The 20,081-nt window shown below is 42.2% G+C and overlaps 1 protein-coding gene across 1 annotated transcript in view; it reads right to left on the bottom strand.

The window, feature by feature from the left end:
• The window catches only part of LOC133765218 (rho GTPase-activating protein 20-like), a 36,741-nt gene extending 17,953 nt beyond the window's left edge, over positions 1 to 18,788 (bottom strand). The window contains exons 1-5 of the mRNA XM_062198878.1: positions 18,326 to 18,788; positions 15,019 to 15,213; positions 12,919 to 13,011; positions 5,258 to 5,422; positions 1,362 to 1,505 (exon numbers count right to left, since the gene is read on the bottom strand). Coding sequence (XP_062054862.1) covers positions 1,362 to 1,387 — 26 coding nt within the window. The 5' untranslated portion in view covers positions 1,388 to 1,505; positions 5,258 to 5,422; positions 12,919 to 13,011; positions 15,019 to 15,213; positions 18,326 to 18,788. The remainder of the gene's footprint in view (positions 1 to 1,361; positions 1,506 to 5,257; positions 5,423 to 12,918; positions 13,012 to 15,018; positions 15,214 to 18,325) is intronic.
• Positions 18,789 to 20,081: the final 1,293 nt, after the last annotated feature.

Below are 20,081 nucleotides of genomic sequence, written 5' to 3'. Positions count from 1 at the left end.
GAGCTCCTCCATGCTGCATTTCTATGCCTTCTCAGGACATGCTTCCACAGCAAAGTGGACATTTCCTTAGCTTTCCACCTTCATATGGACTTGAACACCACTGGTTACTTATGCCAATTTGCATAAGAGTGATAACAGCCAACAGGAAATGTACTCGGAGCTGGGCGGTGTTGTAAATATGTTGTATGTGTTTACATAGCTTCATAGCCAATACAGCCTATGTCCACCTCATGCCCACGCTTCTCCCTCATTCAAAAAACTGCCTAGTGGAACTCCTCATCAAAGGCACCACATATGCCCAAATAGGCAGCTTCCTTTCACCTGCAAGATTAAGAAGACATTAAGCAATAGGATCTGAGAACCTAGGGAGCAAAGTTGTCACGGCCAAGAAGACATGCAGACAGTGGTACAAGCATGTCTTTCTTCTCAGTAATATTTGCAAGCAGTTCCATCACAGAACTGAGTTAATTAACAGTTTGGATATATCTCCTTTGTATCAACTTCAATACGACCTGACAGACCTGGAGGGAATGAGGAGAGCAGAGCAAAAAAGAGCACGAAGTGCCTGGGATGAACTGTCTATGTGAAAAACACACAGGACATATGGTTTGTGCCTATTCAGAGCAGCAGGCAGGGGTTGCAAGGTACCTGTGTACACAAAAACATAGACACAAGATGTCTAGGGAATGGAGCCCCGTTTCCTTTCCTCATACCAGCCTCAAAATGGGCCTTGGAAAACTCACTCACATCCCATGAATCAAATCTTTGTTTCAGGTGGCTGTATCACTGAAGACACCAAATAGCAATTCTAGCAACCCAGGATATAATTTAATTTGTATAATCAAGTATTATTTCTTTAGGGCATTACTTTGGGAGAATCAAAGGATTTTTCCAAGCTGAATTGATCTACTCTACTAGTTGAAACACACAAAAGCCTAGACCTAGAGGATGGAGGATATTGGAGAGGGGTCCCAGAGCCTTGCTCTCTCAAATCTATTTTTACTAATCCAAAATACCCACTCCCCAAGTAGCTCATGGAGCCCTTGGAAAACCATTGCTCCAGACCAAAGCAAATCATTCCACAGTTCCCATTTCATTCTCTCCACACATATTGGCACATAAAAACTTCTTGGGGAAAATATGTGTCAGACAAGTGCCATGGCTGGAAGTCAAAGCATGAGGCAGCAGATTATTACAGGGTCAAATTAAAATGCTTATCATTCCCTCCCCACCCCCCCCCCAAAAAAAAACAAGTTTGGAAGAAAATTTAGGTGCATTTCTCTATCTTTGTTAGAAAAGGCAATAAGGGTTATATCCTTCCATATCAAAGTAAAGTTACAAGACTCAGCAGTGATACTTACAAGAACTTGGCCCTGTAGTTGACCATTGGCCACCCAATATTCAGGCACCTGGAGGCACTGGTATCACCTTCCTCAACAATGCATTTGGAAATCCATATTTCATTGACAGGGATTACATGTTTGTAGTAAATATTTTTGCCGTACCTAAAAAGATCATCAAGCAAGATGGTTTTTTTTTTTTTTCTTAAATGAGAGCACATCTTCTCCTGAGCAAACCCCAATTCTCCATGTTCCATAACCAAGAACACCTTACATCCATCTATTCCCTCTCAGTGCACAGCACAGGCAAGAGTCAGGTGGACCTTGACAAAAGCATGTGCTCAATGAAGGCTGGCCCACAAGGGGCCCCCACACACAAGATTAATGGCAGCCAGTGGCAACAGATGCATTGGTCTCTTTCTGAATGCTGACTGTGGACTCGAGGCCATACTCTATAGTTTAAAGGTGTTACATTTTAAGAGAATCACTCATTCTCTGGTCATGCACATCTGATTGACTTCAACAGAGTGTCTGAGGGGTTGAACAAAGATTAAATCATGGATGAATTATTTATAAAATTTTCTTCTTCACAGAGACAGACTATACATACATAATCTCGGAATAACCTTAGTTTCAGATATCACAAACACATTTGAATCTTAATTCTTCTACAAATTTTGCACCTTGAAAGCTGGGATGGTGAATGTCTGGTCCCTGGGCTGTACAAAGCCTGTGAAGTCATTGAGGCTGGCACTGCCAAGGCAACTAACTGCAAGCTGGATTCAAAATTCAATAAATCCCTAGCAGGCTAAATTTTTAAGTTGATGATTTTCTCCAGCCTGTGAAAGATGCTATAAATATTCAAATTGATCCTGGCCGGGTCGGGGGAGGGGACCCTCTCCACTCCTTCTCTAAAGACAGCTTATTTCAAATTCCCCCCCCCCTCCCTTTTTTCTTTGACAGGCAGAGTTAGACAGTGAGAGAGACAGAGAGAAAGGTCTTCCTTCCGTTGGTTCACCCCCGAAATGCCCGCTATGGCTGGTGCACTGCCAAACCGAAGCCAGGAGCCAGGTGCTTCTTCCTGGTCTCCCATGCGGGTGCAGGGCCCAAGCACCTGGGCCATCTTCCACTGCCTTCCCGGGCCACAGCAGAGAGTTGGACTGGAAGAGGAGCAACCGGGACAGAATCCGGTGCCCCAACCAGGACTAGAACCCAGGGTGCCGGCGCTGCAGGTGGAGGATTAGCCAAGTGAGCCACAACACCAGCTCAAATTTCCCTTCTTAAGATTTGGTTCAGATCATCTGCCCCACAGATTCTGGCTTAAAAAAATACTGTGGCCTACAGACTGCAGCCACGATAAAAGCACAAAACAAAGTGTACCTTAGTCCAAGTGCTCAACGTCTTATCCATAAGGGAAGAAATCACCTCTCATTTTTTTCTGCAGAGAGCACAAGGTGACGATATCGCAGCTTCAGCAGTGAGATTGCTCAGTACTGGTTTGGTCCGACCCACTTTCGCCCTCTGGCATGCTGCCTTGTTCCTTTACAAATCTAACTCTCAGGTGAGTGGTAGATGTGAAGAGCTCTAAGCCTTAAGGAGGATGTTCAGGGATTTGGCCACAGGGCTCCCTATGATTTAAAGCTATTGAAATGAAATTGTCATAAAATCTGCCATGGGATCCAAAAGAATACAAAGTGTTGAGGCAGCTGGGTGAGAGCCGGTACTATAATAAAGAGATCTAGTTTCAAACATGGGCTCACGGGGCCAGCACTGTGGCACAGTGGGTAAAGCCCTGGCCTGCTGAAGCACCGGAATCCCATATGGGCGCCAGTTCTAGTCCTGGCTGCTACTCTTCCAATCCAGCTCTCTGCTATGGCCTGGGATAGCAGTAGAAGATGGCCCAAGTCGTTGGGCCCCTGCACCCAGGCGGTAGACCCGGAAGAAGATCCTGGCTCCTGGCTTCAGATCGGCGCAGCTCTGGCTGTTGTGGCCACCTAGGGAGTGAACCAATGGAGGGAAGACCTCTCTGTCTCCACATCTCTAACTCTGACTTTCAAATAAATAAAATAAATCTTAAGGAAAAAAATCATGGGCCCACGACTACTGTGGTGACCTTGAGGCAGCCACTGGGGCTCTCTCAGCATCAGAGCCTGTTGGAAAACAAGAATGCAGACCCATCTCAGATAATGAAGGCAAGGATTAGGCAAGAGGAGGTACAAGATACCCTGAACACACCATACTGCGCTTAACACACCCCTGATCCAACATACCTCATATGATTGTCACTAAGATGAGACTGCATTTTATAAAACTGGGAGAGAGACAGAGAGAAAGGTCTTCCTTCCGTTGGTTCACCCCCAAAATGCCCGCTATGGCCGGTGCACTGCCAATCCTTGTTGCTCTGCTCTAGGACAGGGCAGAACTGGAAGCCAAGGGGAGGGCAGCACTGGCAACTTTTATTTTTCTTTACTCACTGCAAAGCTTCCTGGTGAGATTTTGTTTCTGGAACTCGTCTTTGCCTTATATAATATTTTGTAAATTATGAAAACACAGATGGAGCAGATAAGCAGATGTCCAGATCAGTCTATTCCTTCCTACCCCTTCCCTGCACACATGCGTTAAGCAGTTGCCTTATTCCAGGCTATGTACTGGTTGCATTTGTGTTCAAGGCTGACAGTAGGAGTGACCACTTGTGTCTATCTCCAACCAGCACACTAAATCTGCCTCTGTACCTTTTGCTTTCACTGTCCCTCCCAAGTTGGGGTCCTTGGTATCGGTGATCTGGGTTATCATCTCCAGGACACAGTCTCCCTCCTATATTGTTGCCAGCTCTCCAATCCATTATCTCCCAGCAGCCACAATGATACGCTACAATATTTACCTGATATGGTCATTTCCATAAGGAAACCCCTTCAAAGGAATTCCTCAACCCCTTACTGGGATCTGTCAAGATCCTCTGTGACCAGAACCCTGAGCACTTACTCAGTCTCACCTCTGACCTGGTCAATTACAATGAGCTCCAGAAACATCAGCCTTGCTAAAGCCCTGCTCCCAAAGGGTCAAGCTGCATACATGATGGCCTGCAGTCCCCTCGGCCAGGCAAATTGGGACACCCAGTCTAGAACAGGTGGCTGCTTCTCACACCAGAGGAACGGTTTCAATGTTGCATCTCACATAGGCACCCTACTGGGACTCTTCTCTGACACTCTCCACATGGCACTGTTTATTTGCTACTATCAGATGCATATTATTACAATCTTCAACTGTCTCTTTCTTAGTTTTATCATCTCTAGGCAAGTCTCAAGAAAGAAGAATCCTGGGACCAGCACTGTGGCGTAGCAGGTAGAGCCACTGCCTGCAGTGCCAGCATGCCATGTGGGTGCCAGTTCAAGTCCCGGCTGCTCAACATCCAATACAGCTCTCTGGTATGGCCTGGGAAAGCATTAGAAGATGGCCCACGTCCTTGGGCGCCTGTACCCATGTGGAAGATCTGGAAGAAGCTCCTGGATCCTGGATCCTGGCTTCAAACTGGCACAGCTTTGGCATTTGCTGCCATCTGGAGAGTGAACCAGTGGATGGAAGACTTTCTCTGTCTCTGTCTCTGTCTCTCTCTCTCCCCCACCCTTCTCTTTCTCTCACTGCCCCATCTCTAACTCGTCCTTTAAAATAAATAAATAAATGTTCAAAACAAGAGAGAGAGAGGAACCCCGTCTCTCCCATTCTTGATTGCACTGTCTACAGGGGCACAATACAGAATAAAACTTCCATGACTGCTTGTTTACTAAGTGAAGAATGAAACCACTGGCAAAAACAAAGTAAAAACATGCTACTTGCTGAGAAAGAGTGCATGAAAATGAATTTTGTTAGAGACAATATATTTCACGATGATCAGGATAGCATGCATCATATGTACCTACCGAACATTGGAAATCTTCAGCTCATCCTTGTACAAAAAAGCCTGACGCTTTGTTTTCTTATCACCCGTTCTTAACTTTATCGGACCGTGCACCAGTAGTCTTCGGACAGGTCCATTTGAAGCACTTGCATCCTTTGAGGTGCCAGGCTCCTGAGAATCAGCATCCCTGCTCAACAGCAAACACCAAAGAGTAGCTAGTCAATGGGCACAGACTAGTTTGATGTCAATCATTAGGAGTGACACATGATAAAACTGTCATCTCAATTCCTCAGACAAGGATCTCCAACTACAGATGCCAATGGGGTTTCAGGTTTTACAGGTCTCAAAGAGCAGGTGGCACTGAGAGAGCTGGACAGGGAACACATCCAAGGGAGAACCTAGGGCAAGTATCGTCTTACAGGCGTGCAAAAGAAGACAGCCGCTCAGACCAAGAGGTGTCAGGTAAGTGGAGAACTGAGAAGATAACAAGAAGGGAGCCATCACTCCCATCAAACGCTATGGAAGGTAAGGCAGGTGGTTACTGAGGACTCATCATCGGACTCACTAACATGGAGGTCTTGGGAACCATGGACAACTGCTGGTGGAAGGATGGAAGGGATGTTTTCCAGAAAGTCTGTGGTACACAGAGGGTTCTAAAACAACCCATCCAAAAGCCTCACACCCTAATGATTGCAGCCTATGACTGTGCTATCTGCAAAAAGAGACTGTGAAGACAGAATGAATGTGATGAACCTTCAAATAGGGAGACTACATTCCCTCATATAGGAGGCTTAAACTAACCCCCAAGAGGTCCCCAAATCAGAGATTATCATCTACATTGACTCAGGACATGGCACAGAAGGGGAAGCCAGAGAGAGTTGAAGGGCAAGGGAGAATGAATCTATCATATGGGCAGGAGCTGCACAGAAACATGAGACTAGATACAGTCAGCTCCCAGGAGCAAATACCAGCCCCCAGGTGACAGCTGGAGGAGGAAGGTACCTCAACTACAAGTCAGGGAATTCAGCCAATGTTCTGAATTAGCTCAGAAGCAGATCCTAACCCAGAGCAATCTCCCAACACGTGGACCAAGCTTAGAGGGCCCTATGAAGTGGACCCAGAGAATCCCAAATAAACCTGTGCCCTACAGGTCCGTAACAAGGAATTCCTGTGGTTTTCAATCTCTCTGTTTCTGGTCATTGTTGTACCTCTATTATTTTAACAAAAAGAATGTTGCTTCCTGAGGCTAGGTGCCATTGCCATAAGCATCTAAAAATTTGAATGCGGATTTGCAATCAGCAAGAAGCGAAGGCTGTAACATGTCTGAGGAGCATGAGAAAGAAAAAGCTGAAATTCTGTTGAATACGCAGTTAGCAGAAATGTGCATATGAAAGATTCTGCTAGTGTGCACTTGGCAGTATTGAGGATCAAAAGTCTGTGAGAGCATTTCAGGCATGGAAAGCCAAGACATTGTGGCTAAAACATAGTCTACATGAACAATCTCTGTGAGACCCCAGTGGAAAAAAAGTGGCAATCAAAGAAGAATGTACTTCTCTCTAAAGAGAAGTTCTCTCTCTAAAGAGAGAACTTCCACTTTGCTTATGGCCTTGTCCATAGGGGAAAAAACCGCTATAATCCAAAAGTTGTCCTTTTGAAATTTGTATTTATGAAATAAACGTTTTCTATTAAAAAAAAAGCCTTCCATAGCTTAGACAGCTCATTTCAAGAGCCTCAGGTGGTCACTGACATCATCCATGAGAGTGTTCATTGTTAAATTAACAGCAGAAGTCACTGTGCACTGACTCCCCATGCAGGACCTCTGTCCTCAATGAGTTGTACTGAGAGTTAACTGTAAAACCAGTTTTCAGTTTGTGTATGTGTATATGTGTGCTTGTGTGAAAACTGTTGACATCTTTACGTAATATAGAGTTGGTCTTCTATGTACAAAGTTGATTGAAAATGAATCTTAACGGAGAATAGAACTGGGAAGGGGAGAGTGAGGGGGACGAGGCATGGGAGTGTGGGTGGGAGGACTGATACAGTGAGAATAACTATACTCCTAAAATTGTACTTATGAAAATTTGTATTCCTTAATAGATACATTCTAAGAATAAAGAAAGAAAGTACTGAAGATTATTGAAAATTTCAGAGTTTGTCTGTTTCTAACTGGCTGTGTATGAAAGGGAGCATATATCATAAAAGAGAACATGTAATTTGGAACAATATCAATCTGCCTGGTTTTAGTGCAAGTTACAGTAAAATATCAAAAGCAATCTTCAACTGTGAAGTTCTCCATACATATCTGCTGCTAATTCATTCTAAGTAAAAGCAACAGGCATGCCTTCTGCCTTCAAAGGAAAATTAAATCACATGCCCCTGATATTCTAAAGCAGTTTATATCTCTAGAGAGAGTATTTCCATTCAACTACCACACTGCCCTCTGTAAAGAACACTAGGATGGACACCTCAGCTGAGACTCACCAAGCTCTTAAAACATGGTTTCAGAAGAGGGAACACAAGGCAATTTTCAGCCTATCACATGTAAAACAAGATGACACAGCGATTGGTAAAGAAGTCATTGTAACGTGGACCCCTGTTAGCATGATAATTTACATAATAGGGATACATTGATTCCCACTTAGTAAAATGCTTCCCGTCTTATCTAAATTAGTGTTCAAATTGGGAGGCAAGGGGAGAGAAGTGCTAGACAACATGAAATACTGCTGGTAACCTCCACAAACATCTCTTAACATCAGACAGGCTTAGATATAACTGGTTGAGTTAGGACCATGTACCAATGGGGCTCTGTGGCCATAATAGGTAAAACCAGTTGGACTGAGCAGAACATAAAACTCTTTCATAAAAAGGACAGCCTCTTTTGAGATCTTTTCAGAGAAAACTCTTTGCCATGAAGCCAAGGAAGTGTCTCCCCTGATAGTACAAAGCCTGCTCTTTTGAGCTCCGTAGCACTAAAGCAAAGAACAAAAGTAGCTTCTCATGAAACCAGCACCAAAGTCAGGAATTACTTCCTCTGTTTTAGGGAAAACAGAACAGAACTCTTCCTGGGACGACCAGCCTGCTTAAATGACCACAAGTAGTATAGGAAAAGGCTACCTTGCGCTGGGGACTGGCGGATGACTTTCAGAAGCTCTGACATTATTTTCCATGTCTCATAATCTTCGACTCTGTCTGTACTATTCAACAGAAACTATGAACAAGTCTCTGAAGACTGTGGGTTCCGCAGTAGTCAAGATCACCCACCATTGTGATGTCAAGGTTCTAAGGCTCATGCCATAACTGACAAACTCTCAAACTGATATATTGGTTTTCTAGATTTTGGCACCGTCATTCAATTCTTCAAAATTAAACTGAGATGATTGTTCCTTTGCACATAGTTGTAAGAAACAGAGATTTCAGCAAGCTTTCCTCCAGTTTGCCCAAGCGGCATTGTATTTCAAAGCTATACTGCAATAGTATTTCTTTGCATATTTTAGTATAATTATATAATATTTTATACAAAAATAATTTGTTCAACATTAAAATAAAACATGATTCACCCATTTTCTGCTCTTGTAGCAAAACCCCTTAGGCTAGGTAATGTGTCAAAGAAAGAAGTTTACTTGTCTGACGGTTTTGGAGGTTGAAAATCCAAGAGCATGGGGCCCCACTGACTCAGCCTCTTTTCCTGGCTTACAGACAACCATCTTCACACTGTGTCCTTGCATGGCACAGAAAGAGCAAGAGATAAGGGCTTCAACAGGAGACCTGGGTGGGTGGGGGAAGAACTCTGACCATAGCAGTCTATTTTCATTTCTGTCATTGAACACTGACCTTTCGGCCCTAAATACCAAATGAAGAGATAGTATCGATGTGATGCTGTGTCAATTATAAGGTTATTTTATTTTAACATATCACAAACACAAAATTCTTTTATTCAATTTTCCCCCCTAAGTGTTTAAATGGGTGATCTCTCACATCACACATAAGGGTGTTAACTGTGAAATGAACAACAGGAGTCACTGTGCATTAACTTCCCATGCAGGACCTCTGTCCTCAAATTCTTGGATGCTGAGAGTTAATAGGAAAACTTGTTTGCAAAGATTTACTTCATTTTAATGTATTCAGTGGAGGATGTTATCTATGTCTCATAAGCTATAGTAATGTCTAAGCGCTCACAAAGGATGCACTATTCTTGGGTTCTTCAAAGTTGATTTTCTCAAATATATATATACATACATACATACCTATATAAATTAAACCTCAAAACAAGTAAATGGGTGATGAACTATCTACACAGGAAAGAAGGTTTTGTAGCAACACTGGCAGGAGGGCTGCAACCAAACTATGTACTTTTTGAACCCCCTCTTCAGCATTCGCCATGCACAGGGTGCTGGTAAAAGGAGCTATGCTAGAAGAGTCTCAGTGTCTCCACCTGCACAACAGAGGTGATACTGCACCGCAAAGGATTGCCACAACTATAAAATGGGGTAACAGCATAGAAGATTTAGCAAGCTAGCTCACATAGTAATTCCTGCTTAACACCAAGGATGCTTAGAAAAGACAGGGAGACATTATTTTCCAAAATAGTGAACACTATCATGGATGTTTGTCCGTGGCCAAAGAGAAAGGAGGGAGAATACGTCACGCAATCAAATCCATTGAGCAACTACAAAACGTCAAGCTTCTTGCAAGGTAGTTTATACACAGCCTCCCCTTGCCTCAACACCAGCTTCTGAGGTAAAAATTATTAATTCCATTTGACAGGTGGAGAAACTGAAGCTCAGTGAAGTTGTGTGACTGGGGGCCAGATACCTAACAGTTGGTAAAGTGAGAACTGTCTAATTCCTAAATCACACAGTGTTTCCATAGCTAAGCAGTGCCCCCCACCCCCAAGACAAGGGGAAAATATCCTTGGTATTATATACATATGCATGTATATGTATTTCGCAGAATCATCTTCCTGGCATGTACCCGGGGCCTCGGTCTCTTCTGCAGCTGGATTTGGTGAGCCCTCACACCCATTCATCCTTCACCCTCACGGGGCTGCTTCTGGACCCCTCAGCCTCTGTGGGCAGCTTGTTGATAACTCTCAGGCAGCCAGTTTCTATTAGTGCCCAGATATGCTTTTAGTTGCCTGTTAACTTAGGCAGCCAGCCACACCTTGGCATCAGACAGCCTGGAAATAGCAGTCAATACCAAGAAAAGGTTATAATCAATGACTCTCCAGATGTCTACTTGTGCTGGCAGTTATGAGCCCTTGGGAGAACCCTTACACTCCCCATATGGTCTGGTCTCCCTCCTGGATCCCTGTAATGATCCTTTCTCATGTTGGTCCTCTGAACACCCTCATCTTTGCCTCCACCAAGGGAAACATCCTCAGTAGCTGATATCAAGCACCTGCTCCAGTGTTCTTTGCTGCCCTCTGCTGGCAAGAATAGGAAGTCCTATTTTACCTCTCAGGACCTTGGCACAAGGCAGGTACTTCATTGAGATGAGTGCATTCTGGAACACCAAATTGGAAGTGCTGTCACAAAACTAAGTTCATAAAATGAACAATATTTGAGAACATTTTTGAACAAATCAAAACCATTGTAAAATATCTAAGCGCACCCTGAAATGCTGCTTCTAGCTGCATCTCTCCTCTCTCTTTTCATTCAAGGCAGAGTTCCAACATCACAGTGGAAAATCAGGCTCCCAATATTAATCACCATTCCCACAGTTTATAGAAATGAGCAAAAGAAATCACAAAATGGAGGATAAAGCGATAAAGCATGTCCTACTCAGCCTTCCTAAAGAAACGAATACTGGTGATGATAATATACACATTAAATCAGATCTCCTAGTTCCCATGTCTGTCTCTCAAGTTGATTGAAACAGAGTAGAGGGGGATAGGATAATATGTTAAACACAAATTAAACACACAATTGGGCTACAAAAAATGCATAAAGGAATGAGAGAAGAAATCATGATGGAAGAAATGTAGTGATGCTATGACTATAGTACCCTGGGCTCATAAACTACTCAAGGCAACGTCTCATGAAAAAGATTTTTTCAGAATACTGCCTATTGAAACAGTGCTGAGGGAGCAGGGTGTTAGTTACTCCATTCCTTATGTCCATAGAGTAGACTGGCAATTGGATACACAAATATTGTCACTTCTCCAACACATAGCATTCTATTCTTCTTGCAGCTAAGCTTGTGTGCTGATGCAGGGGACCCTCTCCTGTCACCTCACCTCTGGGAGGCAAGGGCAGATGGTAAAATAATAGGGTCTTTGGAATTGGGACTGGAGATAGGTTATGGATGTTTGAGTTTTGGCAAGCTACTTAATATTTCCGCACCTCAGTTCTTATATCTGTAAAAAGAAGATAATGACTTTCAAAATGTTGTGATGAAGTGTGAGATAAAGCATGGAATAGGATAATTCAATCCCTGATGCCTGCCTGACCCACAAATAGCACTCCAGAAACCCTGGAAGTATTCTCTCAGTGTCTAGATAGGGTTTCTCTGTCGCTCTGCTGGATGGTTCCCCCTCTGGGGCTCTCTGGGTATCAGAAGAGCTGCTTTATCACAGAAAAATACACACCTACCTCTTGGCTTCCAGCAAGTATATATCCATATGTAGACAGTTTTCAAGGGTGTTTGAGATAGTATTCTTGCATGGACTTAGATTAGGGGTTGTCCAGTTTATACTTGCAGGGTTTTGGGTACACAGATAATATTCCAAGACAACACAGATTCAGGATGGGTGTTTGGCTCAGCAGTTAAGATGCCAGCATCATCTACCACAGTGCCAGTATCAAGTCCCAGATCAACTGCCCATTCCACCTTACTACATATACTCCTTCTAGGAGGCAGGACTGCTGGCTCAAGAGCCTGGATCCCTGCCACCAATGTGGGAGACCTGAGCTGAGTTCTTTAAACCTGGCATCAGCCTGATCTACCCCCTCACTACTCCAGGAACTTGAGCAAAGAACCAGCAAATGGAAGGACTCTACTTGTTAGCCTCTCTGTCTTTCAAACACAGAACATGAATGACAATTGAAAAAAAGATTTTGAGCTGGTTAAGTCCCTTTGTGGAAACAAGTTGCATAGCAAAGGGCACAAATAAACATAGATAAAAATGTATTTCATACAAATAACTGAAAATACATCGTGTTTCTCTTACTTAAAAATAGATCCAATGATAGAGGACAAAAATAGGTAACATGGTAACAAAAGTTGACTTGGGTTATCAGAAGGTCAACTCATTTTCCTACCTAGATGTTTTATTATGATCTTATTGCTAGGTCACAAGGTTTTGGCCAGACTGGAACACAATTGTCAACACTCATAGATATAAGGTAGCTTTTCTATGTACACTTTAAAAATAGGCACCAGCAAATACTGCTGGCTTTCAATCATGCAGAATGGAAGGATCCCTACTGTTCCAATTTTACAAAATGTAAATAAAAAATTTGAAAGAGAGAGAACAGTATCCATTCTACAGTTGTTCCAACATAAATGCTTATTATGGTGATAGTGAACAAAATTACTTGAGATACAATTTCACATATTTCACAGATTATTTACAAGTAATACAAAACAGAATTCCTCAAATTCCTCAAGGACTCTCTTGATCCGATGTTCATTTGAATACTTTTCTGATAGAAAATTCAGTTTCACACCAGTCACAGATCTTACCTGATGGATTCTTTAAGCAAAGAAAGATTCAGATAAAGGCTTCTGTCTTCTGTTTCCTTCCATTCTGTAGTCAATCATCTAACAGTGGAATACCTGAGGAAAGTGTAAATAGAAATCACACAATCAGACATGGGTAAATTTGGAAAGCATGTGAAGGGAATCTCCTGTGTCCTGGATACTCAATTGCTAAAAGGATGCAAAAGGTGAAAAGAAAATGGTTCAGAAACACTTTATTGGATGTGCTTGTTGGGAAGCCACAGGATGAACTTCCTTCGCTGGGGACTGAAGGAAGGGACCAGGTAAATGTCAAACTACAGCACAATTGGGATCCCATTGAGCCCACAGTTCAGCTTCCTCAGGAATGCATGACATTAAATGAAATTACTCAAACAAAGAACCTAGAAACAACAAAGCATGTGTCTTTTTACTCAGTGTGTTAATATTCTTGAATTGAGAAATCCCCCATGTGAACTTCCTACTAGAAAAGCTGAATATCACAGTCTTAACGAGCTTGAAGAAATTCATCTTAATTTAAACCTGACAGCATTAGTCACACCTTGTTGGGAATTTAGGAGTTACAGTGTAGCATTCTACCACCATTCTGTCCTTTCATACACAAGACATGGGGAAAATATTCAACACTACAATTGAAATGAAATTGCAAATGAAAGCAGAAGTGAAAAATGTCTCTTGGGAATATGTACCCTATAATGCTAATGGTCTCTGAGCCTATATTTTAAAACAGGGTCGTGATAAGGAACAGAAGAAGCTTCACTGCATTCTAATTGTAAAGGCAGCTTCTGTTCAGCATGCATGTTTATATAGCGAGAAAATGATTAACAAGACAGGTATGGAACCCTTGTTCTACTATGAGCCTTTTTATACACTCTAAGCAAAATACTACATTTTTAAAAGCCTTCCTGCCCAAGTTTTCAGATCAAAATTCTCCCAGATAATACCTCAAAGAAATGGCAAGCTGTGGTTTAGAAAAATATGGAATTGACATAAATTTGGAGAAATCTCCAACGTGAGATGGTATGGATGAAAACAAATAATGATATTTTTCAAGAGAGCTTAAACTTGAAAGAAATCAACAACTCTCTGAGCTAGGGGAGTCTTGAATAGTGGTGCCCAAGAGTAAATTGTGATCTGTTACAAGGCTGGCAAATGACCACTACTGGGTCAAAAACAGGTCAAATACTTAATGTTACCCATGCTCATTCACTCACACAATATTGTCTCTTACAGTTTCAGGCTACAAGGTAAAGTTTCAGGCTACTCAAGTAAAGTGAAAGATAACTGAACATGTAAAGATTCTTTTTCTTGTCAGTCCTCCCCCCAAAACAGTATAACTATTTACACTGTACTAGATATTATAATGTCATCCAGAGTTGGTCTAGAGTATGCAGGAATATATGAGCAGATGAAATGGAAGTAATATACCATTATATGTAAGGAATGTGAATATCTTCGGAATTTCGTATCCACAGGTGAGTGGAACCGATCCTCAAGGACCAGAGAGACAACTGTACTCTCTGGCTTGGCCATGAGACATGGCAAATATGGAAACGTTGGTGAAAGGTAGTGTGAATGATTCTGAGTTAATCTTAAGAGTCCAGAGTAGCCACTAGCCCTCCAATGGCAGAATGAGACCTGTGAAATAGACCCACTCTAGCTGTCTACAAATTTGCATGAGAAACAAAATACTCATTGAGCCAGCCTGGTGCCACAGTGGGTTAAGCCACCACTTGTGATGCCCAAGTCAAAATGGTGGTACAAGTCCCAGCTGCTCTGCTTCCAATCCAGCTCCCTGCAAACGTACCTGTGAGACTGATGGATCACGCCTCAAGCTCTTGGGCTCACTGCTACCCATGTGGGAGACCCGGGGGTAGATCCATGATCCCTTTTTTCAGCCTGGCCCAGACCTAGCTGTGGCAGGCATTTGGAGGAGTGAACAGATTTTTGATATCTCTATCTATCTACCTATCTACCTACCTCTCTTTCTCTATCCCCTCCCTGTATGCATGTATGTGTGTGTGTATGCATATGTGCATCACTCGGACTTTCAAAAAGTAAACAGATAGAACAAAAAATACTTACTGTTGATATTCTCTGTTTGAATGCAGCAAAATCCAAATTTCACGGGTGAGTATACTCTGCTTAAGCTTTCCCATGGAGGCTGGCTTCTCAGACTGACAACACTAGGAAAAGGATCTCACTCAAAGTTCAGGTATGGTTTAAGTCTCAACTACTGATGTTGATGGGCTCAACTGCAACAGGTTTTCATTCCTCTACCTATGATAAGAAAAACTGAGTGATAGCTAATCCAGACCAGCGGCCCACCGCACTCTTAGAATGCTGCATTTTCTGTGTAGAGCAATGTGTGGATGTCAGCCGTGACTCCTCAGCATTCGGTTTCAATGTCTTCTACATAAGGTAAGCCTCCCAGCACAGGAGGTTGAGACAAGCTTGCTTGATGTTGCAGTGGATGAGTCCACCACCACTTGTGATGCCACACTCCATATTGGAATGCTGATTTGAGATCCAGCTGCCCTTCTATCTAGCTCCTTATTAGAGAACCTAGAAAACCGATGGATTATGGTCCAAGGACTCGGGCCCCTTGCTACTTATGTGGGAAGCCCTGCTGTAGTTCTAGGATCTTGATCTGACTTGGTCCAGTACTGTCTATTGTAGATATTTGGGTAGTGAACCACTGGTTTTGAGGTATACACATTCTCTCTCTCTCTCTCTCTCTCTCTCTCTCTCCCCCCATCCCTCTCTCTCCTTCTGTCCTTAGTCACTCTAAATTTCAACTACATAAATAAAATAGGACATTAAAAACCCCACAAGAGTGTACAGCAACACATAGATGATATAAAGCTCTAAGAATTTGTGCTAAAGATGCTAGCTGACAGGGAATGAAGAAAATGCATGTCAACCTTTAAAAATGTCATTTCACAGAATGCCTAGTGAAACACCTCATGATGTGAAAAGGCATACAGAGCTTTCATGGCCATTTTTCCTGAAATGATCAAGCTCACTAACATCAATAGCTCCCTTACTTCATAAAGATTTTCAGGGTCCACACATTTGCAATGAGAACCCAGAAGCAGCCCTTGCTCTCAGGTTTTCAGCCTTTCCTGTCATTCCTTTTGCTACCTTTCTGAACCCAGTTTGGGCTGTTTTAAAGGTTAATGGCTCAGCTCAAGCAAAACCGGTGCTACAGAAGGAGCTGGAAGCAACAGACTGGTTGGCATCTCCTACTACCGAGACCAACATTTCATTCTAGGGCATTACTTTCTGGACTTCACTTCTAGATGCACTGCTATAATTAACCATATAAGTAGTAATAGTAAGATCATTGGTTTGCCAAATACAGACAGGAAAGACTGACATTAAAGTGTCATGGAGTGTTTTGGGGAAGATCTCATTATTGCCATTGTTTACCAAATTGACATATAATGTTTCAAGCAGTCTCTGCTTTCTAGAAGAATTTTTTTAACATATTTCATAAAAAGACTACCAGAATTTTTATCTCCATGTTTTACTAAAACACTATTCCTGCTTTCCTTCTGAATCCACGTTTCAAGTGTTAGAGGTACTGAACAGCCCTAGAGGTCAACTGAATGTTTCAGTCTTAACAGGGCTCACTGAGGCTATTTGGAAACCTAGCTGTCTGACTGCTCCTAATCAACACTATTTCCATTTGTGTATGAGTACTTCCCTTATTAGCAAACTCCATTTGTTGGGTGATCTTTTCTAGCCCCCTGAAATCCCACTAGGTAATTCCAACAACTCTCAGGTTATGGTGTTCCATAAAAGCATTCCTGTAACCATCATTAAATATTGATATATATTTGTTTAGCACTATGAGATGAAAGAATGCAAGAGATTTCCCCCTATTCTTAAAAAGCACACAATTGGATCAGAACCATAATCTTGGTTAATACCATAATTCTTTGGTTATAATTATAAGATTATGGTTAAACCATAATCTTGCATAATTACAAACAGAAAAAATATGCATAATTAAATGAACCAGTTTGCTTACTGCATGATCCTCAGTCATGTATTTTCCTCTTTTCAGACCTCAAGTTCCAGAGAGGCCAGGACCTTGCTGGATTCGTCCTGGCACTTGGCACACAGCATTCTGCACATTCACAGATGCTCGATAAGTCATTTTTGATGAATGGATGAAGACTATGTGCATTTGCTTAATAAAGGTGAAGATTAAATGAGTTACATACAGAAAGACCTTAGGACAACATCTATTATTAAGACATTAATATAGTAAAATATTGGCTGGCGCCACGGCTCAATAGGCTAATCCTCCACCTGTGGCGCTGGTACCCCAGGTTCTAGTCCCACTCTGGGTGCTGGATTCTGTCCTGGTTGCCCCTTTTCCAGGCCAGCTCTCTGCTGTGGCCAGGGAGTGCAGTGAAGGATGGCCCAAGTGCTTGGGCCCTGCGCCCCATGGGAGACCAGCAGAAGCACCTGGCTCCTGGCTTCGGATCAGCATGGTGCATCGGGCACAGCGGACATTGGAGGGTGAACCAACAGCAAAGGAAGACCCTTCTCTCTGTCTCTCTCTCTCACTGTCCACTCTGCCTATTAAAAATTTTTTTAAATATATAAAAAAATTATAGTAAAATATTATAAAATGGATAAGATTTAGAGTAGAGATGAGAATATACATTCTAAAATTTATTTTAAAGTGACCTTGGAAAAAATAGGTGATAACAGAAAGAATACACCTTATGACACTATTGATGAAGGCAATGTATTAAGCATGGCGTTTAAATATATAAAGACTAAAGGTGTATAACAGCACTGCAATCTAACATTTGCTAAACTAAACAAAACCCAAATAACATTTTTTTATTTCAAAATAATGCATACTTTAAAACTGTTGTTAGGAGAGGAAGGGGGATGTAAATTAACACTTATCTAATCAACTGAAAGTACCTTCAGAGTTATTCAAAGACTCCTGAAGTAATTAGGAGGAATGCTCTGATTTCATAGGAAAGTATGTCTAGAATGATGCTCAACAGTATAATGTTCATAGAATCATGAACATTCTCCACCTAGGGTGACTGAGACCTTCAGAAGTTTACACAATACATTGGGAATTTCATACATTTAAATGAAGTATGAGTATCATAACAATACATGTCAATCTAGGAAAGCATCTGCAATCATCCTTTCTAGGTAAAAATGTGTCTGAACAATTGATTAAATGGGCCATCGAGTATACCACACGTAGTTTCCTATTTACCACTATGAATAGTTAAGTTCAAAATCCAAGGATATAGACTCAAATCAATTATGCTAAAAGTATCCTACCTATATAAATAAATGACAGACTAACTAGCCTTTCTAGCCATGATGACTCGCCAGGTGAACTCACCTCAAGCAAAGGAGCTCCTCCATCTCTCTACAGAAATGAACAGGAAATGCAAGAAGCAGCACCTGCTGCAGAGACCAATTCCTACTTCACGTGCCCAGGATGCTGTAAGATAACCACGGACTTTAGCCATGTGCAAATTGTAGTTTTGTGTGGGGGCTGCTGCACTGTCCTCTGCCAGTCTAAAGGAGACAAAGCAATGTTTACAGAGGAAAATTCATTTCTCAAATATTCACAGATCAACAAAAGAGTGGAATATTTGAGTAATTTGCTACAAATTACAAAGAGGAGTCCTGAATGCTCACCTGCACCACACTTACTTTCATATCTCTACCACAGTGTCACTTTGATTGGTGAGCACATGAGTAATACTGATGATGAAATCTGCTGAAAGGAAATGAAGTTGACTACACTTACAGGGTAGATGGCCAAGCCAGGCTAGAGGGGAGAGTGCCTATAGCCAGAAATCACAAGAACTGGGGGGGGGGGGGGGGGGAGCTTGGAGAAAAGAGTATTTGCTTGAGACAAGAATATGTTCCCTTTTCAAACATATAATAATATAAGGATTATCAAGATGCTTATTTCTGGCTAGTCTGCTTGCACTAATCAAAATTTACTTATTGAGCATCCTCAAATATCAGTTGTTGAGCATGTCTAAATGTGCAGAATACTGTGTGCCAAGTGCCGGGATGACTGAAACAAGGTCCTGGCCTCTCTGGAGCTTGAGATCTGAAAAGAGGAACATACATGACGGAGGATCATGAGGTAAACAAACTGGTTCATTTCATTACGCATACTTTGGTTTTGTTTGTAATTATGCATCTCACCAAGTGATAGTTCTGATCCAATTGTATACTTTTTGAGAATAGAGGGAAATTTCTTGTGTTCTTTCATCTCATAGTGCTAAGCAAATAGATGAAAATATTTTTGACCTCTTTAGATATATAAAGCATAAGGGATAGAAATGAGCTAGCTATGTGAATCAAATTATTTCAGAATTTGTTTTAAAAATTTGAGCAAGGAGAGGACAATTCTTTTCCATAGGAGACTGAACATATCTCGTAAAACATACCTGAGAAAAAAATGGTACTTCATATGAATCTAATTCCAAATCATTAGGACTCATGTGGTAATAAAAGGAAATTTAGGATAGTCTTATTCCTGCCAAACCGTTCATCATCATAGTCTGATCACACTCAATATCAAAGTACCATCTTTCAAGGACCCCAACCACTTTTTTTTTTTTTTTGACAGGCAGAGTTAGTCAGAGAGACAGACAGACAGAAAGGTCTCCCTTTACCCTTGGTTCATCCCCCAAATGGCTGCTACGGCCAGTGCGCCACATCGATCCGAAGCCAGGAGCCAGGTGCTTCCTCCTGGTCTCCCACGTGGGTGCAGGGCCCAAGCACTTGGGCCGTCCTCCACTGCCTTCCCGGGCCACAGCAGAGAGCTGGACTGGACTGGCACCCTGATCGGGACTAGAACCCGGGGTGCTGGTGCTGCAGGCGGAGGATTAGCTAGTGAGCCATGGCACCAGCCTGACCCCAACCACTTTTTAATATATGAGGGACTCCCACCACTTTCTGAGCCAAACACTTTGATAACTAATCCATAACACACAGCAAGATATTCCTTTACATTGTTCAATTATCTCTACTTTTTTGAAATCTATAGGGAAAGAAAGTGGTTTTCCATCTGCAGGATCACTCTCCAAATGCCCACAGCAGCTGTGGCTATGCTTGGCCAAGTTCAGAAGCCT

Source organism: Lepus europaeus, chromosome 8 (genome assembly GCF_033115175.1).
Source record: "Lepus europaeus isolate LE1 chromosome 8, mLepTim1.pri, whole genome shotgun sequence".
Lineage (NCBI taxonomy): Eukaryota > Metazoa > Chordata > Mammalia > Lagomorpha > Leporidae > Lepus > Lepus europaeus.
The sequence above is the reverse complement of the archived record's forward strand: the minus strand, read 5'-3'. Positions and strand labels throughout refer to the sequence as shown.